This window comes from Taurulus bubalis, assembly GCF_910589615.1.
Source record: "Taurulus bubalis genome assembly, chromosome: 3".
Taxonomy (NCBI): domain Eukaryota; kingdom Metazoa; phylum Chordata; class Actinopteri; order Perciformes; family Cottidae; genus Taurulus; species Taurulus bubalis.
The window spans coordinates 3,313,409-3,339,167 of NC_136591.1; the positions used below are offsets into that span (position 1 = coordinate 3,313,409).

General features: G+C 44.8%; 2 protein-coding genes across 2 annotated transcripts; both read left to right on the plus strand.

The window, feature by feature from the left end:
• Positions 1-2,635: 2,635 nt before the first annotated feature.
• Positions 2,636-10,426, plus strand: LOC306734848 (26S proteasome regulatory subunit 4). The gene is made up of 11 exons (XM_079216252.1): positions 2,636-2,652; positions 3,199-3,252; positions 4,092-4,188; positions 4,414-4,538; positions 4,716-4,901; positions 5,067-5,195; positions 5,421-5,517; positions 6,892-7,081; positions 7,569-7,720; positions 8,734-8,888; positions 10,134-10,426. The coding sequence occupies exons 1-11, from the start codon at positions 2,650-2,652 to the stop codon at positions 10,266-10,268; spliced, it is 1,323 nt and encodes a 440-aa protein (XP_079072378.1). The 5' UTR covers positions 2,636-2,649; the 3' UTR covers positions 10,269-10,426.
• A 3,476-nt stretch (positions 10,427-13,902) lies between these two features.
• On the plus strand, positions 13,903-25,292 carry LOC306733632 (calmodulin-1). The gene is made up of 6 exons (XM_079214908.1): positions 13,903-14,012; positions 18,268-18,298; positions 18,991-19,134; positions 23,036-23,142; positions 23,350-23,485; positions 24,209-25,292. The coding sequence occupies exons 1-6, from the start codon at positions 14,010-14,012 to the stop codon at positions 24,235-24,237; spliced, it is 450 nt and encodes a 149-aa protein (XP_079071034.1). The 5' UTR covers positions 13,903-14,009; the 3' UTR covers positions 24,238-25,292.
• Positions 25,293-25,759: the final 467 nt, after the last annotated feature.

Here is a 25,759-nt window from a genome sequence, read left to right on the forward strand (position 1 = left end):
TGTGCAATAATGTTTTTGTACAGGGTCGGCATGGATTTTCTTATTTTAAAAGGATGATTTTAAATTGTTGTGAGAATGCTATATCTGTGAGTCATCTGTTGCGAAATCCTTTTCCGTTCACAGCACAAGCTGAGAAGGAAGTGCGATGCAGACGCTGCGCTAACGAAACATATGCAGAGTGGAGAAGGTATGAATAGAAGAAAGGACGTTTACATTCCAGCCGTGCATCTCTGCGGTTCTCAACCTTTTTTCAGTGTGAAATTCAGCAAAGTACCCACTAAGCAGCAAAGCATTTTTGGTTAAAAACATAGACGTAATACACAGCGCTGAGGCATCGGTGTCAGATTTAATATAGAATATAGCAAATTCAGTTTATGAACTTACACTTATATTTATTGAATATTTATTAAGTAACTATTTTTAAAGGATTTTTTGAATGGATGCTAATTGTAAGTATATATTTGTTAAATCTCACGTACCTCATTTGAGAACCACTGGTTTAGCACAATATCATGGAGGCTGTTAGTCATGAAGCAGAATCTAATACACGGTTCTTGTTGGTTTTATATTGTCTGCTGTAAACAAAGTCAGCCAGGGAAAGCCTTTTCAAACGTTGCTCACTGAGCTTACGTTTGCGCAGTTAGCTATATCTCGCTGGACAAATCCCCAAATACTGACATCCAGTATCTTATACCAGGGTTCTTACGCTCATGGAAAACCTGGAAAAGTCATGGAGTTTTAAAAATGTTTGTTTCCAGGCCTGGATAAGTCCTTGCAAAAAATAAAATCCCCATAGTTTTGTAAAAGTCATGTAAATGTGTTATATTCATGTGTTCATGTCGTTCATTTACGCTGAGTTTGAAATAATGAATATACTTTTAAAAGAAAGACGCTCAAAATATAAGCAGGCATACATACAGGCATTTATATTAATGTTTATTCTTTTAATCAAACTATTGTCTCATTCATTTGTGTCATTTAAGATTTGCTGTATGCTTTGTATTCTCATTGTTAGTTTAAATACTACATTTACTCACTTTTTACTGTTTACACCCAGATTTCACTAAATGTTTGGTTATGGAAATTTGGTTTAAAGTCATGGAAAAGCCATGGAGATTTGGTTAAAAGTCATGGAATTTGTTTATAAGTCATGGAAATTTGGTTAAAGTCATGGAAAAGTCATGGAATTTGGTTAAAAGTCATGGAAAAGTTATGGAATTTGTTTAAAAGTCATGTACATTTGGTTTAAAGTCATGGAAAAGTCATGGAAACCCACTGGTCAGAATGTGTATGAACCCTGTTACCCTGCAAACAAATTCCTGTTTGTTACTGTCTGTTTGTGTATATATGTGCTCAAGTGTGTGTGTGTGTGTGTGTGTGTGTGTGTGTGTGTGTGTGTGTGTGTGTGTGTGTGTGTGTGTGTGTGTGTGTGTGTGTGTGTGTGTGTGTAGAGGATGGAGGCGTACAGATGCAGACCTACAAAGACTCTTTGTTAAATCTCTTTTCTGAGTCACCACAACTCCCAGATAATTACTCCACTCCACACAGACAATATAAAAACACACCAAGGGAACAGTCATTTAACGGAGTGGTTTTGTATTGCTGCGCTGCAGAGGTCTCCGTGTTACACCGCCATCCATGGCTCAACGCTACGACACATACATGTCTGACCAGAGGCGTTAGCTGTAGCCCTGCGCTAGTAGCTAATTATCATGACTTCATTAGGATAGGTGGAATGCATTGTCAAAGTTGTGTGCATACTATTAATTGATCATGAGTGTGACTGGAGGGTAAATAGCACGCGAACCAATAAAATAGTGTCTGAGAAAACCGATGGTGTGAGATCCAGGTAGCACATGGTGCTAATCCAACATATGCACAGTGAACACTGCATTTGTTCAGAAAAGCGCCCATGTTTGAGACATTGTGCAGGACTGAGAATGCTGTCATTAAAGTCATACATAACACTCTCCCCTGTTTGGTTAAGTTTGAGTCTTTCAGTGTTAACATGTTCTACATTGACCTAAACGTACAATAAATGCCATGAAGTCTTAATACATTACAGGAATCAACTGACAGTGCGTGTGTTGTCATGATGAAATGTCATCATGACAACACATGAAATGTAATGTTCATTAAAATGAGTTTAATAAAGTTGAAAACAACAACACAGTGTGCTATAACAACACAGTGTGCTATTCTAATGAATGTAGATGGTGACGTATATCTGACAGCTGTGGAAGCTGCACTGACAATTTGATTTCATCAAACTATACTATAGCGTGACTCTCGCTAGCTAAATACACATCATATATGAGTTATTCTGTGGAAAACCTTACTGCTTTTTCTTTATTACTTTTTTTATATTGCTTATTGCTTATTTAAAATACGTGTTTTTATCTTGTTTCTTTTTTACTAGCACTTTACCTTATGCTGCTGTAATCCCAGTTTCATCACTGCGGAATAATAAAGTATTCTCTTATTTTATATATATATATATATATATATATATATATATATATATATATATATATATATATATATATATATATATATATATATATATATAGCCATATGAGTTTTTCCCCTTAACTTTTGTCCCTTCGTATTGCCGTCCCCTCTGACGTCACTTCAGTGCGACAAGTAACAATGGTAAGTGAGCAAGCAGTTTTCTCTCCGGCTCGTATTTGTATTTTTTTAAAACGCTTTCTTCGTTAGTACAGCCTTGCTCATAGTGCTCGACATGTTGCCGTGCGTGCTGCCATGTAACTCCAGGTGTTTTCACGTCCTTTTTGTGAATTCTAACGGAATTAGAAGTAGGTTAGCGCCTGCTAGCCGAATGCTAACGTTAGCTACGTTAGTTTGTCTCTCGTTTGGCAGCAGTCGTTGTGCTAGCTGTAATTGTCACAGTCATTCATGTTATAAAGGTAGCCTTGTCCCTTTTTTGAAATGTGTGATGTTATATCGTTGATGACAATGTTACAGTTAGTCTCTCCAGTAATACACGGTAGCATGTTGAATGTAGCTATCCTGGCTGGTATGGTAACGGCGCAGTAAGCTAACGTCAAGCTAAATGTAAACAGCTCAGCTACTGAGCTTTACAAAGGGACATATCGAGCGTTATCTTTAAAAGGTCATAATGCACTGTTAGATGCGCTTCCTCTCAGCTTCATTCACCCATGTCTGCTATTATTTTAGGGACAAAGCCAGAGTGGAGGCCACGGCCCGGGAGGAGGCAAGAAGGATGACAAGGTGAGGATGACACAGCCTCTGTTGCTAGTGTCTGAACTGGTTATATTAGCCACATATTCTTCTTCTGTGTGGCCTCTGATCGAAACGAACTCGTTCATTATTTGCACTGAAATTCATTTTAATGATTTTAACTGATATTTAGGATGGTTTTAAATCACAATTAGAGCTGCAATATGTGATCAAAATTAAAGTAATTGCCTGATATGTATCTACTCAATAAAGTAAGTCACGTTTATTTATATTGCTCTTTTCACAGACAGTTAAAAGAGCATAGTAAAATACACATTAAAAGATGGAGCAGTAAGAAACACAATAAAACAAATAATGAAAATAAATTCAGTTTATTTTATATAGCTCAACATCACAAATGCAAATTTGCCTAGGAGAAAAAAAACAAATATAAAGCCGGTCATAGAGCATGTATTCAACCATAAAGTACTAAGATTATTATTTTTTTGTGTTGCTTCAACTCTTTTTCTTCTTCTTCTCCCCTCACTATCTGATACACATGCTGTTTGCTAAACACTGTGGACCAGTGTAGACCACTGACTTTATTCCAAACCAGATGTGAAACGTTTTTAAAAGCTTCTGTACTCTGCATGTTAGTCCCTGTCATCAGTGTATACATTGTAAATAGATGTAAATGGGTGAATGATGACATTTAGTGTGAAGCACTTTAAGTGGTCGGACGACTAGAAAGCCGCTATACAAGTACAGTCCATTTATCATATCTTGTAGGGATGTTTGTGCCAAGGTAAACGACTATATTTAAAAACTGTACATGATGATTCTAGTTATTACCTTTTCTGGCATGTCATCCCACTTTGTCCCAATCAAAGGATAAGAAGAAAAAGTATGAGCCTCCAATTCCCACCAGAGTTGGCAAGAGAAAGAAGAAGACAAAGGGACCAGATGCTGCCAGTAAACTACCACTAGGTAAGGAAGGGAAATCTTGGGTGTGTTTTCTCTGTCTGGCAGCCTGTCTTTAACTGTCCTTATTTTGGCATTATTGAATAAAAAGAGACCACAAACTGATGTAAATTAGGGGGCAAAAGCATGGTATTGGCAGCTGTCTGTGAAACGATGCTTTTTTGGTTGGATACAACGTTTGTTTCAGTTTTTAATGTACACCTTACCTGTACCGGCCTGTTTGTCTTGCAGTCACCCCTCACACTCAATGCCGTCTGAAGCTGCTGAAGCAGGAGCGGATCAAAGACTACCTGTTGATGGAGGAGGAGTTCATCAGAAACCAGGAGCAGATGAAGCCTCTGGAAGAGAAACAGGAGGTCAGCCTTTGTGACACATGTGTCTAACTTATTTGTGCGCTGTTATATTTATATCAATAGTCCTGTTCTCTTTTTTTAACACACAACTTTAGTCAAACTAGAACATTACAGAACAGACCAAATCTTAACTTCTCCTATATTTCTTGTATCATAATCCTGGTCTTATCTTTTTTGCAGGAGGAGAGGTCAAAGGTGGACGACCTGCGCGGGACCCCCATGTCTGTCGGCACTCTGGAGGAAATCATCGATGACAACCACGCCATCGTTTCCACCTCAGTGGGATCAGAGCACTATGTCAGTATCCTGTCCTTTGTGGATAAGGATCTGCTGGAACCGGGCTGCTCTGTCCTGCTCAACCACAAGGTAATACTTAGTGAGACTCTGTATTTAAGTTTACCCCATCAATCTAGGGTCAACAAGTATCCGACATTTCCCTAAAATACTTTAAAGAACACTTTTATAATCTCTGCGTCCTCCTTCAACTGTAATACAATTCACATTGGTCTTGTGTCTGTGTGTCGCTTGCAGGTTCATGCTGTCATCGGGGTGCTGATGGATGACACTGATCCCTTGGTGACGGTGATGAAGGTAGAGAAGGCCCCACAGGAAACCTACGCTGACATCGGCGGTCTGGATAATCAGATCCAGGAGATCAAGGTACAGTAAATATCGCCTGCCAGAATGATCTCCAAACACTTTCAGGGCATGAATAATTTCTTCATTACTAGTTCTCGAAACACAAATATGGACCACAGTATGGGAATACTTTTCGGAGCTTTCACTGTGACCTGTTTCCATTACATTGAAGGTTGAATTGTTAACGTATATAATAATGTTCCTTTGGCACTGAGGTTAACATGCAGTTTCTGTTGGTTTTGATAGGAGTCAGTGGAGCTGCCTCTCACACATCCAGAGTATTATGAGGAGATGGGCATAAAGCCTCCCAAAGGTGTCATCCTATATGGACCTCCTGGCACAGGTGAGTGTTTCATTAACATGTGAACAGTGGCTCCCAGAAAGAAAATCCCAGGCAGTTATACAAAGCAAAATGGAAAATTGTATTAACTTTACCTTCCACTCAGTTAATTGTACGCCCTTCATGAAGCACTGATAATATTTCCCTAATATGTGGTATCGCAGTCGTATATACATATCTACATATATAGCTTAACCTTCAAGATGTCAGTGTAATCACAGTTTAATCTTTTTCAAGTTAAATTCAGAGATTTGATTTCACTAGCAAATTCCATTTGGCCATTAGGGACATTTTTGAAAGGGCACCACAGCAGGGAAGGTGAGACGTTCCCCGGCCTCTCAGTAATGCTCTCCAGCCGTGCTACGCAGGTGTAACGACGCAAAACACCTTCAGCAATTGTAAAAAAGAACATATTAGCAAGGGGTTTAATTAAAGGAGCAGAATTAATCATGGGCCTCTGTGTGAATTTAACCTTTGTCACAGTGCACTCATCTGAAAAAAGTATTTTTTTTTTTTTAACAAATGTACAAATCAAATCCTCACTGAACAAGGTAGTTAAAATAAAAGGGTAAGTCAAGTGCACTTCAGCTTCTAGTGCATTTATATAGCACTGTGTGTTGTTACAAATGGAGGACCGTAGACATTTAATTACCGCGCTAAGGCAAGTGGGTGACTGATTTTTGAAGGCTTTGTGGACGTCAGTGCCTATGTGTTATTGTTCTTGAGAAGAGAACAATATTCTCGGGGGTAACGTGTATCATTTAACCTTCAGCTAACGTTTTTCTCACTGCAAAGCATCACTACAGAAAGTCATAGCACTAGCTTTCTGTTTACATCTGCTTCCTCATGAGGTGGTGCATTAATGATACCCTGTAGTGCGTGATGTGCTATCATTTCCAAATATTGCAGTGTGTGCATGTTGAGACTAGAGAACATTCTCCTTGTGTGTGTGATGCAAGGTGACGTTAAAACCCTGTAGTCAGTGCTGCTGGTGGTACTTCTTGGCATTTCTTTTTTTAAACCTTTATCACCTTTTTATGAACCTAGCTTATGAAACGACCAAATATATAACATCGCTGTTTATTTTTGTCAAAGGGTAACATAATAGATGCACAGAGACATTTATAGCCTCATCACTTATGATGGGGGTGTGATATTTGTATACAAATGTATTCATTACTGATTCATAAATATCTCTAAAATCCAGCCTTAGTGTGCTGTTCTACTCTACTAATAACTAATATTGGATGTTGTTGTACTGTGACACACTAATGTGTCTCTTTCCCCTCTGTTAGTGCTACAGTGATGTAGCTTTTGTGTTCTCATGCTAAAAGTATACTTGAAACTGTGGCACAGAATGAGTGTGTTGTGTAACAGGTAAGACGCTGCTCGCCAAGGCCGTAGCCAATCAGACATCGGCCACCTTCCTGCGCGTCGTGGGCTCAGAGCTGATCCAGAAGTACCTGGGAGACGGGCCCAAGCTGGTCCGAGAGCTCTTCCGGGTCGCAGAGGAGCACGCGCCCTCCATCGTCTTCATCGACGAGATCGACGCCATCGGTACTAAGAGGTACGCGGACGTCTGCTGAAACTATTTGAGACGGAGAACTTTAGAGCTGCAGAGCCGTAATAATGTCTGTCACCTTTAGTGTTAGTCTGAGCATCAGTACGTGTGATAACTGGCTATGCCGTGATATATTACAGCTTTATTTTTAGCAATACATAACACTGCATTGCAGGAGGATAAAGTTTGTTTTCAGGTGGGCATGAAGTAATGCCGCAGCTTTTAGCATTTCTGTCTTTCAATTGACAAAAAAGTTTCCAGACCAGTCGCAAAAAGCAGTGTAGAAAATACAATACATGTCATCCCTTTTGGCAACAGAATGTAGACAGGCAGTAACATTGATGGGTTGGACATGGGCTGACATGAATGAGCCTGGTTGGATGTTGACGTGCAGAAAAGGCAGCTAACATCACGTGTGTCTGAGGATCTGAGGCCAGTGAAGTGGGTTCTATAAATGCTGAAGAATAACGTATATTTCCTGTCTGTTGTGTAGGTATGACTCCAACTCTGGCGGGGAGCGGGAGATCCAGAGGACCATGCTGGAGCTGCTGAATCAGTTGGACGGGTTCGACTCCCGGGGAGACGTGAAGGTTATCATGGCCACCAATCGGATAGAAACCCTGGATCCAGCCCTCATCAGACCTGGTTAGTAGGAGACCGATTGGATCTGATTCTGCCACCGTCTGCCTGGTGAAGCCATGCTTCATGTGTTGAAGCTGCTTTCTCTCTCCTGACCACCAGGGGGCGACTCCTCTGGTTGTATAGAAGTCTATGTTTCATGTGTTAAAGCTGCATTCTCTCTCCTGACCACCAGGGTGACTCCTCTGGTTGTATAGAAGTCTATATAAATGACTCTACTTCTCTCTTGATGTATTCCCTCAGTAAACATTGTAAACATGAGTTTATGTATCAATCTCTAGTTTCAAGTCTTCAATACAGCATGATGTTCATTTAGTAAATTATGGTTCATTTAGAGTCAAACAGACCATAAAGCAGGGGATGCTTTAGGGGCGGGGCTACAAGGTGATTGACAGGTTCCTACCAACACCGTATACAGTGTGACTCCTCCTCCGTCCAATAGGCTCTCTGTTCCCTGGTTACAAAAAACAAAATGGCATTTGGGAAATGTTTGTATTCTGCCAAGTCATGGCAGGAAGTAGAAATACTTTTTCTGCTTTATGAACCAAAAAGGTTATTTCTCTTTGGCGTCTAATCTTTAAAACATAGACTAAGGACAACGTTCTTTTTTCCAAAAGAGCAGAAGAGTAGTTAAGTTTTACTCTTGATGAAAGAATCTTGCGAATTGAAAAAAACTAAACGATTCTTCATTTGATTAAAATGGCAGTTATTTATTGATTAATGCACAGATCGCCTGTTAACAACGTGGTCAGCTGATCATCGATCAGATCTGCTTTTAAAATGCTTTACTGTAAAAGTGAAGTGAGCAGAATCATCATCGGTAGAGGAGTGTCCTCAATTGTTTTGTAACATAATTAACAATTGTAAATATTAATGTGTATTCAGATACTGAACCCCAACTTGCTCTTGAAGGCCGTGTTCAGTGTGTGATTAACGTGTTGAGCGGTCTGAAGGCTACACGGCTCTCTACAAATGTCCATCTACCGGTTTGTGACGGGGTTTCCTTCTCCTCTCCTCAGGGAGGATCGACCGCAAGATCGAGTTTCCTCTGCCGGACGAGAAGACCAAGAGGAGGATCTTCCAGATCCACACCAGCCGCATGACGGTAGCCGATGACGTCACCCTCGACGAGCTCATCCTGGCCAAGGATGACCTATCAGGAGCCGACATTAAGGTAAGAGCGAGACCGGCCGCTCACAGCTGCAGACTGGGTTTCTCTTTTATCACAGAACCCAACAGATATCAGAAAGGAGCATTTTAAAAAACAGGTAGACGAATAAAACAGCCAAAACTCCGGACCTGGTGAGTTCAGGTCTGTTCACACCGGTTCAGCAGAAACGAGGAGTCGAGATGAGGGAAACATTATTCTTGTATCAACACTATGATTTATTTGTGTTAATCCTTCATTTACTTCTCACTGACTCATCTGTGGCGCCCTCATGTGGGCTCAGACAGAATTACACTTTGAGATGGTTTCCAGTATTTATCCTGTGGTTCATTTGAATCCTGTCTGTCCAGCTTTGAATTAAATACATGGTACCAGTAGAGTATAAACCACATACAGCCATGTCTAGTTTATTAATAAGAAATATATAGACCTATGAGGCAAGGACTCTGTCTCTGTTGGTGTGTCCTTCACACGTCTCAACAAGCGCCTGTGGCTGTGGACCCAAAAGGAGTGCCGTGTCGAGTTATGTGCACTTTGAACACTCGACACGTTTACTATTAATAAACGTTTGAATAAACAAGTGAATAGCGCTCTGTAGAGCAGCAGCTCATACTAACACTGCCACTAAACAAGCATGTGAGCTGCAGCTTTTAGCAGATTTGTCTCTTCTGGTTCCATCACATCATGAGCTCGGAGTGTGCCGACCCAGAATGCATCTTTGCGTTGCGCGGCGGCTGCGTAGGATTGTTTCAGACTTCAGACCAAAAATGAACATTCATTTAAACGTTTTTTAGCGTTTCCAAAATTCACTCTTGTTCTTATCTGACAAAATATTCAGCTTCAATCCATATTTGTTGGCGTTTAGCCTTTTAAAAAAACATTCTCAATGTGGTCAAAACAAACAGGCTGTTGCTACAGAAACTAAACTGACATTACAGTTCCATTTAATGTGTTCGTGTGGACTGTTTTTATTTTACACACACATGTATTAAAGCAGAAATCCAGCATGGACTCTTTAGTAGGGATGAAGGATTCTTAGAGCAACTAAATGACTCAAAATAATGTATTTGTTGTTGCGAGTGCAACTGAAGGAGGACATGAAGGCTGTCGCAGACGATCCCTCAACAGTCATTGGTGCTGGTTTGCAGAGAGAGGACTTTTGTATATTTATTATCGCTCTAAGAAAGGTATTTCTTACTGAATAATTGGAACACTTGACTAACGTGAAGCCTCCTCTCCTCTCTCCTCCAGGCCATCTGCACAGAAGCCGGCCTCATGGCTCTGCGTGAGCGCCGTATGAAAGTCACCAACGAAGATTTCAAGAAGTCCAAGGAGAACGTCCTGTACAAGAAGCAGGAGGGCACGCCGGAGGGGCTCTACCTCTAACCGCCACCGTTAATGTTCCTCTCACACCGTCTCTTATCTATCGCCGCGTGAAACACCGGAGGCAGCCGTCTCCCCAGAGAGAGTTTTGATATATTTTGTGCATGTCGTGTCTGGCCTATCCCAATCCCCTGTTACCGTAACGTGAATAAAAGGACTACAAAAACGTCTTGTTTTGTACGGAGGCTGCTTCTTAGATTCCTGCATGTCTTGTGATCATTAATCACATGGATTAATATCACAAACGGAACAGAATCAATCACAACAATATGCCTTTTTAGAGTAAGATGTGTTTCATTTCGAGCTCCCAGAGACTCGACAGGATTGCCAGTCCCTTCCTTTTAAAGCATCCTTCACTAATCGCTGGAGTATTCCATCTGACTCCCACACACTTGGCGGTACGTATTTAAAGCTCTGGGAGACGGCCTGAAATAAGACAGACGAGCGTTTTACTCTGACATTGACATCTGGAGCAGCACGGTGTCTTTGCACTGATGTTTCAATGGACTGAGGCTGAGCCACACAGACGGGTGAAACGTGTTTTTTGGTTTCTGCACATCTGTGGCAGCTGGACGAGTGTCGGCCTGTGATTTAGATTTTGCTCTCTTCAATACTCCGTTATTACAGCGCGCTGAAGTCAATCCGGCTCAGCTGCCCTTGCTGCAGTCCTGACATGCGTTGATTTAAGTCTTCTTGATGTGGAGCAACGTGGAACTCGCTGCTCAGCAGAAATTGGCCCCCGGTGCAGCGGGGGGCCGTCACCGGGGCTCCAATGAGAACGGAGCCGCTGCAGCAGCAGCCCCCCCCCTCCTCGGAAAACACTCTCCTTATTAAATCAGTCACGCATTTCAACTGCAGCTCGTACATCGGAGCGCATTCAGCAAATGGAAGAGGAGAAAACGTTTAAATCAAGCGTGGTGAGTTGGGAGGGGTTCAGGAGGTGTGTGTGTGTGTGTTGTAGTGAGGAGTGTGTCAGCAGAAGGTGAACTGGGCTCAGGCCCTCTGATGGAGGACGATACGGCGTCCACACTATCGTCCTCTCACCGTGTGTGCTGCTCTATTTCAGTGTTTTTCAACCTTTTTTGAGCACATTTCCTCCAATAAAAAAAATCCCGCGGCACACCAACAACCAAACAAAGTTACAAATGTCACATTGTAGCATAACACAGCATATGTGGTAGGTAATTATTGCGCTATATTGCAGTTAAGACGCTCAACAATGGAAAATTACTAAAACTAAACTACATTTTAAGCGAAATTGGACATTTTCCCACGGCACTGTGGTTGAAAATCACTGCTTGATATGTGTTGTTTAAATGATTGAAATCCCAAACGCATGAGGTGATGAGGAACATGTGATGTAAAACCTAATAATGTGCGATATGCTATATCAACAATAAAAATGTGTTATTTGTAAATATGATGATCAAATCCTACACAGATCCGTTTGTATTCTTCATGCTCAAAGTCGTGCGTGGGTGCTGACTAATCCTTCCTGGATGTAAATGTACCCATTGTAAAAGGGCTACGAGGGGTCAAAGGTCACAATCTGTTGCTAATCCCACATGAGCAGGGAGATGAAGGGAAAACGAGGCCGCCAGGAGAACCGCTGTGTGTACTCGTCAAGAACAATATCTACCTCTGCTTATGCAATATCTCATTTCAAAACACCAACAACCCCATGCGTTCAGTAGAGTAACACATGAAATGTCTCTCGAGTCGGGGTCCCTTGTTAGCAGCTAGGAGTCACGTGACGATGACACGCACGTGAAACATGCCAGGAAGTCAAATCTGTCACATAATCTGCAACACACACACACACACACACACACACACACACTACAGTCAAATATGCAGTCTATAAACAATAAAGAGCAACGCTCCTCCCTCTGATATGTTTTAATAAACTAAAACAAGGGTCATGGTTGTTGTATTTGTCAACATTGTTGCACAACACAATTTGGAATATAGTTCCATTTTGCTACGTAAGAAAAACACAAAAAATAAATCTATATCCTATTTAAAAAGGGATTTTCCGCTACTAACACATTGCGGTGAACTACACACACTGTCCACTAGGTGGCGCGTGAGTCAGTGTCCACGCTCACAGCGGACTGGAGTGTTCGTCTGTTTGTGGATTATGAGTTTATGACAATGCCACGAGACGAACTGCTCTGCGTGGTCATCTTGCTCCCGCGTTTCGTTGCGGGAGGCAGCCATGTTAAACTGAATTAAATGACACAACGAGCCCGTTTTGGTGGAGAAATGCAACGCACCCCAGTTCAACACGCAGACCCCGCCACGCTTCATCGTTAATTCCACGTAGCCCTACTACTACACTTTTTTTAGGAGCCAATAGTAAGTCTGCACACTTCCCTTATCCTCAAATATTTAAATAATCTAAATAATTACACGCGCCGATCAACCGTTGGAAACGCGGCGCTGGACGGTGCGTTGGTTTTTTTACGTTTCCTGTATTTATATTTATTACATTTCCGTCAAGTGCCACTGCCTGGTGCAATGCAGGTCCCGTGTAGCCAATCACAGCGGCCGACACATGGAGGGTAATATTGCAGGTCTGCAGCGGCCAATCAGAAACGCCCTTACACACCAGCACGGCAAATTCTCCAGTGTCAACCGGGCTGCTTCCTACACTAGCGGTATCCTTCCGCGCCTGAAAACTAGTGCCCTGTGATGGGGCAATATAACGCTGTTTCTGGAGCAATAAGAACCCGGATGGATGGATGGGAGCTAATGCACATTTGGGGATTTAATTGTTTATTAGTGAAGTTCATTATTAGATAAATCCTGTGAAGTTGAGAGGTCTGACAATGATACGCCTGGGTTACCATGTTCAGAACTGTGATACAATTGTAAAGAAATTATTTAAAAAAAATGCCCTTTAGTGGATTAAGATATATTAGACTTGTTAGCCTTTATGTTGGAACCATTGGCATTTAGTGTCTAACTTATTTATTTGTGATTGTTATTGTGATTTGTTTTTGCCATGATGGGGACTAACCTGATTTTGGTTAAGAAACATTGGATAAATGCACAGATAAGACAGTTAAAAATAAATATATTTATTGATAAGGAACAATTACTAAATCTTTTTAGTGTACCCTGCACATTTTTTTGCCCAACGTTAATTCCGGTGTTCATATAAACCAGTAATGCTTCAATAACTATTTGGGTTTATCTTTAATTTGCAGCTTCACTGCCACTTAAGGGCCCCTACCTTAGAAACTCCATAAAATGCATGCTTCTCGAACCGAAACAGATACCAGAAGGTGATTAGTGATTATATAAAGCAAATGTCCACGTGAATAAAAGCATTTTCATGTAAAAACACACATGCAGGTCCTTGTTTCCTGGGATGGAGGCGACACATTACCTGTGCAGGTGAGATGCCAGTGTGCTGTGTTTAGTATAGTGCTGTTATAACGGTTTGAATGCACACCATGTAAACATGACCCTACTAAACCGGTGCCAACGGGGCCGTCCCCTCGTGGCCCCGGTGATTGACAGGTCTCCTGCTGGAGGGCTGCGCCGCTGCAGCAACCCTGAAAGCGAAATAAGGAAGTGAGTGATCAGTGCTAGTGCGGCGGAGGGATACACAGGCAATCCCCATTCTGGCCACGGCCAATATACACACTCCTAACCCGCCAGTGGAACTCCATCTAAGGAACGACCACACTCCTAGTCTGCCTCCACAGACCAACAAGCACACACAACCCATCCGCCATGGTATGTATTGTCATTCATTCTATGCGGTGAGGAAACGGGTTTTAATTCTAGCACAGCCTGTTTACTCCGAGTGTATCTGGATGCTTTTCCCCGCTGCTGCATGGTTCTATATTCATATTCAGCCAGTGAGTCCGAGAGGAGACGGGGAAAACGCCCGCAAAACCCCGCATTGCATTTGTTCTCGCTCGCGCACGGGGTAGCGCGAGGCTCCATTGTGGACTATTAGTCGCCTTTGCGCTATTTATTGCCTGAAATGCGGTCCACCTTCAAAACGGGACCGCATTTCCTCATAACTGCGCAATTCACGCGGCGCTATTCGGTCTTACTCCGCCGGGGCTGCAGATCGAAATGAGTTCTCGGTACCGGGGAATATCTACCCCGCTATTGTGGCTCTCATTACGGGATAATTCTGCAGCCATGAATGCATTAGGGTGCATTTATTTTAATTTGTCTTTAACAATCCGCCCTCAGAGCGCAGGCGTGTCGCGCAGCCTTGCCTCCGCCTCGCGTTATTAGAGACCCGGGAGACGCGCACTCGTTCCCCTGTCGGAGCCGACATGTTTCAGCCCGTCTGCTGGAGAGGTCTCGGTTTTATTCTCCCGTTTCCGCCGTCTGCAAAGTGCGAAACAACCCCTCCCCCCGGAGCCAACCGAGCCGTGTGCGTAATGCTTCCTTCTTTTCTCTGTTGCACCATCTTGCTTGCTTTACGCGTGATGGGTATCGGCGCTATTGGAAAAGCGTCCATTATTGTGTAACGACAAGGCTATAGCAGCTGCGCCTTTCACTGCGGGCTCCTCCGGGTTTATCTCGGGCTGCGCTATCTGTCGCTGCTCCGGCGGCTCATTTGGTTGCCTCTTTGCAATTGTCCGATGTCATGCAAATGTGTTGAAGCTCTCTCTGTGCCACACAAACCACCAGCGGCTGTGACGTTTAGTCCACATTGTTCCACACCAAATAGGACCCTGATGCCACTTTAATGCTCGCATATTTTAAAAGCTTACGTATCATTCTGCTGCAGCTTACATGCAGTGTTTCAGTAGGCCTCAGTGACTTTGCAAAACACATTTAACATGCACATCAGCCCACCATTCTATCCAGATGTTGGAAACACGCACTGACATCTGCAACCAGCGCGCCTCCACCGAGTGGAACGGATCTGCATGTGGGGAAAAGAGGCCTTCCAAACTAATCTATTGATTATCAAAGTCTGATAGATCATTAACTGCCCCCGAGGGAGTCGAGAAAGCCGTGCCACCCTCGCCCGCCCCCTCGCTGCCGTGATCAAATATCCCATGTGCGGTATCGAGCCGCGATGCCGTTTCGTGTTGCAACACGGCGCGGTAATTGGAGTGTAAAGTGGAAATTGTTATGGAGTTATGGAGCCTGCGTATCAGCATCTCTTGAAAAGTTAAATCCACAGGCGTAAGCCTCTTGTCTGCATCAATGCCGCCATTGAAGTGGAAACGGCCTCCCCCCCCATTGAGCGCTCAGGCTATCCGGTTGCCGCTACGCTCTTGTTTGCTGATGCATGTTTAGTAACTTGACGGACATCCGATCCGAGGCGATGAATAATTGATGTGCTTGGCGGCAACACCTAGCCGTGTCCCCAGTGTCCAGGATCCATAAAGTGCTCTCTGCGGCGTGGAGGGAGCACCGCCATATGGCGGGCCGGCCCTGTCCGCAGGGCGTGGGGAGGCTGCTGTTGTTTACACCCGTCCTCCCTCCCTCCCTCCCTCCGTCCTCCCTCCCTCCATCCTCCCTCCTCCCCTCCAGACACGAGCCCCGAGGCCTCGCTGTCTTTTGTCCGGCCTCAAAGAGAAGAGGCGTTCAATGCTCTGTGGAGCTCATTGCAGCCTTAGAAAGGAAGTGTGTGTGTGTGTGTGTGTGTGTGTGTCACACTCACTCTTTGTGTTTGTGCTTGTGTTTGGATGAATGGAACGTGTGTGTGTGTGTGTATCACACCCATCTGTCCGAGTGACAGCTGATTGTGCGTCTTTCCCTCTTGTGAAGTATAGAGAAGCGAGCTTCTGCAGAAATTGTTTGGACCCCTCTCTGTGACAGATTAGAAATTCAAAAAAAGTATATATATCTACATCGTTGGCGTTCTCTTGCACCATTTTGCATCCCCCATCAAGTTAAAACCGAGTGTGAACAGTGAGCGATGCAGTATGTTTGCACCAGGGTAATGTGACATCCTCGCTGGCCCAGTGAACGGCGCCTGCCGCCCGCGGTCTTGTTTGGAGCGCATTGCTGGGCCCGGCTGCCTGGAGTGGAGGGAGTGGTTGACACACTGGTGCCAGCGACCCGCTGCCCAAACACTCACACACCCCGACTCCTCTACAAGCTGTTATACGACTGGAGGCCTGGCAGCGAACAAGCCCGTCCAGGGTGAATCACAGGGAGTTTCCTCTGAACAGTATGTCACATACATATAGAAGGAAGAGACACAGAGGGGAGAAGCTCTGGAGGAGGAGGAGGGGGTGGAGTTAGTACTGGCTGAAGTCCAAGTGCCAGAGAACGAAGGAGGAAAAAGGAGAAAAGGAAGGGATGGGCCTGGTGGTGCAGCAGCACCGTGAGCCTCCGACAGCTTGGGCCTAAGCCAGGGAAGGATCCATAGCACTGAGTCACCGTACCCTACACCCAGTCCACTTAGAGAGACAGCAGGGGACAGAACGAGTCGGCAGGAGCAACACAGCGTGACAAAGAGGGTGACTAAGAGAGCAAGGAAGGGAGGCTATTCGAGGGGGTGAGGGATTAATGCGAGCAAAATAAAAGGGAGGATGAAGAGAATATTGGTGAATCTCTTGACGTTTCCTATTGTCGTGAATGGAAGACGGAAGGGGGCGCGGGGTGGGAGAGGAGAAAGCGTTGAATCATGGCAGCTAATTGTACGAGCATGTTGTCCGCGAAGCCCCTCGCTGGCTGGATCAATCCCCCCTGCTCAAGGTTTCTGAAAAGTCAAATGTCAGCTCTCAGTGTGTCATCTGCTGAACGTTGTCCAGTCCAACCAAATTGAATTCAATTTACTGGCTCGGGTTTTACAAAAATAAAACAGCCTCACTTCCAAACGTAGACTTTACAAGGCTCTAATTTCCACTGCCGTGGGATTTAAGGATTTGTTATTGGATGTTTGCTCGGCGGTATCCACGCCTAGATTATTTGCACAAACATAAACACACCGACGGCGCTGGAGGAATTCGCTTTGAGGCAGAACTGGCGACTCTGACTAATTCACAGGAAACATGCGGATGGAAAGTATTGGTGTTGAGGAAGAATGCCGTGAAGAGGAACTTGTGTTTACAAGAGTACACATGTGTGGATGTTAGTGTGCACATCTGTGACTACTCTTTATCTGTGTGTGTGTGTCTTTGCTGCCAGTGTGGTCTGTTCACAATAATAATTAAAAGAGAATCTTTTTATGTGAAGCGGGGATGGGAGGGAACATGTGGGAGGTATTCACACTTTTACTGCTGAGGGTATTTGTTTGGAAACAGTAGCTGCTTCACAAAGAAGCTGCATCTTTTTCTATGTGAAAAAAAAGCCCCTGCTTCAAGCGTGTGTGAGTCACTACCAGCCATCACGGAGGGATGTTACCCAGAAGGCCTTCTTTTCTGTTTGTATGACCATGGAAAACACAGCCATTCTGTCCTGGATCAACCCCGCCTAAACATCCTCTCCTGATCTGGAGGCAGCACTTCGTCCGTTTTGGTCTTCTTTTCTGTGTGGACCGCCGCGGTGCGACCTACTTTCTGAACATGGTGTGACTCGATCCCATGGAGCCTCTCCTCAGCTGGGAATTACAGTCTGTTGAGCTCTTTATAGCAGACCTCCGTGTTAAGCCAACACAACCTTTTTAAAAGAAACCTCGATAACGTGAGCCAAGTCGGTATCAACTTCAAGGTGGACTCCAGTGGCCATTACGCTATGGCAGAGACGCAAACTGAAAGGACAAGTTAAGTCATAGATAATGAAACGAGCCCTCCTAAGTGATTGGCACACCCATCCCCAGTGCAGTGGGCGCTAGCTAACGAGGCTCGTGGTTGTCTTTTGTAAGCCTTAGCCGTCCCGAGAGCAGATCCCAGCGGCGGCCCAACCCTCTCAGCGCTCCTGAACACTGCGGCCAGTGTTGAGCCGCCTGGCGCTCGGTGGGTGGGGACGACGAGGAATGTAATGGCGCAACAGTTTGGTATTTGGAGTGGTTGCTTTGTTGAGAGGCTGCATTGTTTGTAACCCTTTTCTTCTTTCTTTCTCACAGGCTGATCAACTAACAGAAGAGCAGATCGCAGGTAGGAATCCTCACATTCACCCCGGCCACACACACGCCGTGTTATTCAACAACGTTTCCTCTGTCGCATTAGCAAGGTGACATCCCTCATTAGCTGCTCCGGTGGCCTCCACCACACTTGAGCACGGAGTGAAACTGAGCATTGAAGGAGCTGGCAGCGGCCCTCCCTTGGTAGATCATTAGCTTTTCAAACTGAACAGGAAGAACCGGAAGTAAAACGCATGAAGCAACATTTAAATCTACATTTTTCCAGGGGAGCGTATCAGCAGACTCATCCACTGAGGCACCTTGATGAATGAATAAATGATGTGGCCTTTGTACTAGAACTGGAGGCTGCACCGGTTCCTCTCAGGCAAACCCAGTAGCTTGTGCTGAGGCTCCAAAGCTAATGCTCACTATTTCCTGCACCTCTCTGGATGGCTCTTCATGGCCCCTAGCTTAGGATCCTGCTATCACAAGCTGGTACGCTTCCAGTGCATCCTTCTGTCTTCTCACAGTCTGAGATAAGATCCCCGTGTGGGTTTCAGAGCTCAGCACATTTACGACTTCACCTTTGTCCACGTTCACGTGGGCCAATTTATAGACGAGCATGAAGTTAGCTAACCTTTAGCCACAAGGGATTGATTAACGTTTACAACCCGTCTGCAGCGTCCTAACATAACCCGTTTCCCCCCCCCTCTCCCCTCCCGGCAGAGTTCAAGGAGGCTTTCTCCTTATTCGACAAGGACGGCGACGGCACCATCACCACCAAAGAGCTGGGCACCGTCATGAGGTCGCTGGGCCAGAACCCCACAGAGGCAGAGCTGCAGGACATGATCAACGAGGTGGACGCTGACGGTCAGTACGCACACACGCCTGTAGGGCGGAGGGCGGTTCCCCAGGAGAACACGCTTAAATACCTGACCCACAAGAAGAACACGTTCTTCACACAGGTCAGGGACAGGGTCACAATGACATCCAGCTATTAATGAATCCTGGATTTATGTCCATTTCTATTGAGGATGAATGAATAAAATATTGAAATATTGTCTTGAATAAATTCATTGTTATTATTAAAACAACAAGTTAATCGACTAAATGATTATTACGTGCAGCTCTTGTCGATTTGCCCATGATGTTAACAGTTATGAGTTATTTATTACTACCCAGTTAAAGAGGTCATATCAGGTGCCAAATAATGAACTAGAGGAATAAATCCTCAACAGAGGAGAGGACTAACTCTAGAAGGTCCTGCATCAGAAAGACAGCAGAGATTTACATCGGTTCTGTGTTTGGCTTCATGTCCAGGCAGGTAAAACATGTCACAGGACAAAGTCTTACTTTACTGGGGAAATGTATTCAGGAGATGGATAATCAGCAGTTAAATTGTTAATTGTACTCACATTTTTACAAAGTAAGCGCGGTAGGAAGGGTTTTAATATTTAGGTTAATAAGGTGGTGCCATTCTGTTCCCATCAGCAGTTTAACTGATCCTTTCCTGCTCACGCCCACGGTTTAATCAGGGAAATGACTGACAGTAAAAGACCACATTTACCTCAATGCGAGGTGCTACAGTCCTTTGGGAGATTTATCCATTTAATTATCCATTAATTTCAGAGGAACAGGACCATAATTCCTTCCACATGAGCATTTTGTTGCATGACTTGGGTGATAAAAGCTCTGGTACATGATGGATTAAGTACAGCATCCATTACTGCCCACCTCCCCCCCTTTTCTACCAACTGTCAACCAACTGTCCGGGCCAACTGTCTGGCCGGCGTTACTTTCAGATGACGCGTCGCTCTGTGTCAGCACTTTAGTCACCGAGTGTTCGGCTCCATCATCGGCGCCATGTCAGAGATACGGCGTGCAGGAGGTGCCGAGTGTCAGAAGACTGTCAGGCTGATTCCTCTAGTCCCCGCAGGAACAGACGCATTTATCCTGCTCCCAGAGCTGCTGTGATGGAGAGAATGACAGGATAATAATTCATTTAGCGCTTTTTTTTTTTTCATACTTGATATTTTATTTAGGTATTTTTACAGTTTAACCAGAAATACAACTGTCAAAAGTAAGAATATAAGAAATGAACCATGCATCTGGCCAAATAGGGCCACGGAGAAAGAAAACAAGAATACAAAAAGTTTAAGCATTTAAACATAAGAAAACAAAACAACCATGCAACACTTCAACAGCATTGCCAGTCAGTCGTGTCAACCATGAATTCAGTCCAACATGCAGATATATAGCAAAAAATATGTACTCACAGGGTTTCTTTAACTTTGTTTTAAAGTTATACATCTTGGTGAAACATAGTGCTTTTCTTTTTAAGAGACGCTGAGCATCTAGAGCCAACAAAAAAGGTTAGGGAGGGCGAGTCACCTGCCAATTTTCTTATTTTGACTTTTATTGGGTCCATTTTGTCCATCTAGCTATGACTATGTCCTCTCAGTCTCAGAAGGAAGGTCATTCTTTCCATCTCGTGGATTTCTTTAGTTATTTCAGTCCAGTTTTCTGTTGAGGGTGGGTCGGTTTTATGGCGCTTTTCACGGTACTCAAAGACACTATACGAAACATTTTTTAAATAAAATCATCCAGTATAAAGAGAGGGAGGAGTCGTACACCTGAGCTGGAGGATGTGAGCTGTAAGTGGGCCTTCAGCTCGGCGCTGCTCGGTCAGCTTATAGGATTCTGTAAATGGGACGCATTGATTGGGAGAAATCGATCGATCGCGCCCCTTTTGTTGAAACGCCCTCCCACCATCCTCACCCTACCCCTCCCCCTCTGTTACATCCAGGAGCACACACACACACACACCATCACTAACCTCCCCTTGTTCTGCCTCTGCCTCCCTTGGCTGATGCAATCTAGGTCAGACGGCAATGAAGCTAGTAATGGAAAATAAAAGTGGTTACATAAGGTCTCTATGCGCTTTGCACATCCAGCGCCCACATCGGCAGCAATGGAACGTCAGCCGGTCCATTGAAAATCAGCTTTATTTACCAAACAAGGAGGCTACGGCAAAGAAGGAGAATGAATGGGGGGAGAGGACGGACAGAGAGCTGCTGAAAAGAACTAGTCTCCTGGCTGTTAGCTGTGCATGAACAGCGTGAGGAACGGCTGCACACGGCCCGGGAGAAACCAGCTCACCGCCCCTGGTTTCACATCCCTGACACATGACGGAAGGTGGAACGACTTAAAACGGGGGATCAAATAACTCTGAATATTAGCTTCGGTCGCGGCGCATCGCTCGTCATCGTTACACAACGCCGCCGCTCGCTCTCATCTCGGGGGATGCGGTCGTCTCCGTGGCGCAGGAGGACCACGCTGAGGAGCGCCGAGACGCGTCGGCGCCTCTTATGTGTAATCGCACCGTCTCCCACTCGGTTCACTCCTTTATATTCTCTCCTCTTCGCAGCTCCCTCATCTCCATCTCCCTCTCTACCGCCCACTCACCCCCTCCCTCCCTCGCTCTCTCTTTCCCTCCCACCATTTTCTACATCTCGTGCTCCCTATCTTCATCCCTCCTCCACCGCAGCAGCTGGCTCGCGGTGCAGTGGAGGTCTGCCTTCCCTCTCCACTCGCCGGCCCCCTCAGATGATGGTTTTTCCAGTCGCAACCTTCTGCCCAACCCCCCAGTGGCAGAGCGCGCTCCCCTCGGTGCTGCTGGCCGTCTCTGTGTGTTAGATAACAGGTCCTTAGATTGTTACCCCGGGCTACGAGATCACCATCTGCCCCATCACATTACTGCGTCCCTTTTCGTTACACACACATGCATTCTGGCTCTCCCATTGGCTCTCCGAGGCGTGCTCTCTCATTGGTTAATCTGCGTACAATCCCCCTCCCCCCCCCTGTGGCTAATCCTCCCGGGTGCTTTGCCCTCGGTGTCCCTGACCTTCTCTCCAATCCCCTGACATTTTTTTTTTTTTTCAGCGTCAGTTTTTAATTACAATGCGCCGCCACGCTTTACTCCCAACATCTCCGGGTCTCCATGAAAGCAGAGCTCGCCGCCATTAGAGCGCCGTCCTCCCTCCCGGGGAGTCGGTTGGTGAGCTGCTGAGTTCTTCATAGATCCGTCCTCTCGTCAAGAGGGTCTGATCCCCTGGTAGTCCTGTCTTGACAACAGTAACATGGATATTGATCCGACCGCACGCTCACAGCGCAGCAGCTGCCAGTCGCCCCACCAAAACAGTGTCAGAATGTTGATGGGAAAGAAGGACAAGCAAGGACTTAAGGGGGATATAAGTGGACATGAGGGATGAATCTGGGTGGAAGTTCCCCAACTTCTTTTTGGGCCTTCTCTTCCCCTCCAAGGCACCAGGAGAGGAGCCTTCGATTGATCCAGGCTGCACAGTGTGCTATACGTCTGCATTATGGATGGCTGGCCTGCTATCCTGCTGCTGGTGTTTAACGTATGCAGCATCTTTCCAGGGCTTCCCTGAGGAAGAAAGGGAAACGCACACACCGATTCCCCGCCCCCCTCCTCGCAGCCTGCGGTAGCGGTGTTTATCACAGGAAGGAAGGTTTATATTAAACCTTATATTTGATATTAAAATGATTTTCGGGGCGGTTTGTCACGTCTCTAGTAGGGCTCTGACCCGTAGGAGGATCGTGAATAGAGACCACAATAGAATTAAATGAATGTGAAGTCCAGCAGCTCTCATCAGCTAAATGCTCTCTCTATTCATCCCGGTTTGCTTTTAACTAATTGCAGCAATCTTTTTACTGATTTTAACCGCGCCTCATTGATCACCTATTCCAGGTAATGGAACCATTGACTTCCCGGAGTTCCTGACCATGATGGCCAGAAAAATGAAGGACACAGACAGCGAGGAGGAGATCCGCGAGGCTTTCCGGGTATTTGACAAGGTAAAAATAAAGGTTTCAGAGTATGATGAGGAACTTAGAGAACCGTTTCACGCTTGGCAAATGTTATAGCTTCCTTTTGACCTTTTTTTTAAATGTATGTGGAGCAAGAGGTCAGGTCACCTGGGAATCTGTTTACATAATGACTCAAAGATAACTAAAGTTGAAGTTTAAGTTGGACGTTTGATCCCAATGCCGGATGTTTTCCAGGACGGAAATGGCTACATCAGCGCCGCAGAGCTCCGTCACGTCATGACGAACCTGGGGGAGAAGCTAACGGACGAGGAGGTGGACGAGATGATCCGAGAAGCAGACATCGACGGGGACGGACAGGTCAACTATGAAGGTAAAAGAGAGGCGGGCAGCAAAGGAAGCGCACTAAAACGCCGCGGTGCACAATTAGCTTTTAGTTTCTAGGCCACGGCGTAAGCTTTTATTAAACCGGGGGACCAGAGCACTTCCTCTTCCAGGCTGTGTATTTCTCTGAGGACAAGCCAGCCACACATAATATTAGTTATTAGATGGGGGCTATAGATGGAGGCTGCTGGAACAGAGATCCTTCTGAATTATCATCAGTGTGCCAGGAGGCTTTTCACTCCCTCCCCTCTACTGTCGCTCCGTTGGCACATTACACGAGAGACTGCACTCTTTTTCTAGAAGGCCGTTGATATATTATGAACAGTCCATAAGTCCTGGCTGAAAAGTGCCCCGCTTCTATACTCCCATTGTACCAAGGAACAATGGGGAATATGTACTCCACGGACAATGAGAGCCTTCTCTGCTTTCTTTATTTTCATAATAAATGCATGTGTGCGTGCATACCGCCGTCCACAACTGTAACCGCGGTGTCGGAGCTTTTTTTTTTTTTAATCAGATGGGTTTAATGAGCTGAACATGGAAGCTGCGTTGAAAGGGGACACTAATTAGGATGTGTTCTGAAGCTGCTCAGGTTGATTAAAACATGTAATAACGCATTTAATAATTGATCAGGTGGCTGCTCTTCCTGTGCCAAAGCCCTAATCCTGACCTCCCTCTTTGTCTTTTGTTCTCTCTCTCTCTCCCTCTGCAGAGTTTGTACAGATGATGACTGCAAAGTGAAGCTGGCCCGCCCCGTCCTGTCCCCCTCTTAGCAGAAAAAAAAAAGGAAAAAAAAGTTTTACTTACCTCTTGGGAAAAAAAAAAAGAAAATGTTCATTTATTCATACTGTTTCTGTATAGAAAATAATTGAATGTCGAAATAAAATATCCTTCTGTCCACACAGGAAAAATATACAAAAAATATACAAAAAATATCTGCATGAAAATGATGGTTAGTGATCCTGTCCCCTCCCCCCGGAGATCAGTTTAGCATCAGTACTTAACAAGTAAAAATAATAATAACAACAAACCCTGTAACTACTACTTTCAGACTAAAGCTAAAGCATTTGGCGAACTCCTTCCAGTCCCATTTGCTCGTGGTAAATGTCTGGGCTGGCCATCTCTTCTTTCTGTCTGTTTTCTGTTCTTCATGCATGCAGCTTGAGACCGGAGCACTAACCCCGACCCACACCCCTCCTCCGGGCTACCAGAGCGTGCTGATTCCACTATAAGCTGTCCTCTTGTTGGTTTGGTACAGTTTTTTTGTATTTGGAGAGGAACCCTGTACTGTTAAGATGAGCGAGTATACCCGGTTCTGACTCTAGCGTTAAAGTGGAAAGGGACTTAATTGTATGCTAGATAAAAAAAGAGAGAAAAAACAATGTACAAAAAAATACATTTTCAAATGTTTGGCATGTTCTTTTTGTTTTTGTTATGTTATTTGGACGGCCATCTTAGTAGTTGTGCGTCCTGCCCTTTTTAAAGGAGGGGGGACCTAAAGAGTCTTACGGTGAGCTTTCTGTTTTCTTTCTCTTTTTCTTTTCACCGAGATGGAGCGTCTGTCCTCTTTTCTTGCAAGAGAGAATCACTGGCCTTCACTTTTCGTTTTTTTCTTCTTCTGTTTCTCGACTCAGACAGCAGCGTAGTGAGGGGTGTTCTGTGTTCGCAGCGCATGCTATTAGGGGTGTCAGCACACCAGTCTTCGCAACTGTTCGTCTGAGTTCAGTTTACATTCATTCCAAGTTGTACATGCTAGTCTTTATTTTTTTTTTTCAAATAAAAGACCATGAACTTTACCGCGTCTCATGTCGTTCTTCTTGCATGAAACGCGACGGCGGTGCGTCTGCAGGACTCTCCGTCACGCGGCAGAGAGCTTCTTCTCTCGGGGCTTGGATGTACATGCACATCTGTGACGCCTCTCTTCTCTCTCTCTCTCTCAAGACCTGGCTGGTTGCTAGGCAACAGGAACATGGTGTAACTGGGATGTTGTTTTTTTTTCCTTTTCTTTTTTTTTTTTTTTTTTTTTTTTTTTTAAAAGGCAAGTGGGAGTTTGCATAAACCCTCCTGCTTCTGCCGATGACTCCATGTTGGCAAACCAGGGCACAACGCTACTGATGTGTGCACTTTACACACACACACACAGTAAAAGGTCTCCACAATCTGACACAACACTACCTAAATGTTGAGTAATAGCAGCATTGTTTTACTATATTTGGAGCGTAATATGACCATATTAAGAACATAGCCTGAGACGTCTCCACCC

What these genes read in the sequence shown, in the direction of transcription:
- LOC306733632 (XM_079214908.1), top strand. An exon ending in CAACGAGGTGGACGCTGACG is followed by an intron (nt 19,135 to 23,035) that starts GTCAGTACGCAC and finishes CACCTATTCCAG; the next exon opens with GTAATGGAACCATTGACTTC. An exon ending in CTTTCCGGGTATTTGACAAG is followed by an intron (nt 23,143 to 23,349) that starts GTAAAAATAAAG and finishes GATGTTTTCCAG; the next exon opens with GACGGAAATGGCTACATCAG.
- LOC306734848 (XM_079216252.1), top strand. An exon ending in CTCTGGAAGAGAAACAGGAG is followed by an intron (nt 4,539 to 4,715) that starts GTCAGCCTTTGT and finishes TCTTTTTTGCAG; the next exon opens with GAGGAGAGGTCAAAGGTGGA. An exon ending in TCCAGCCCTCATCAGACCTG is followed by an intron (nt 7,721 to 8,733) that starts GTTAGTAGGAGA and finishes TCCTCTCCTCAG; the next exon opens with GGAGGATCGACCGCAAGATC.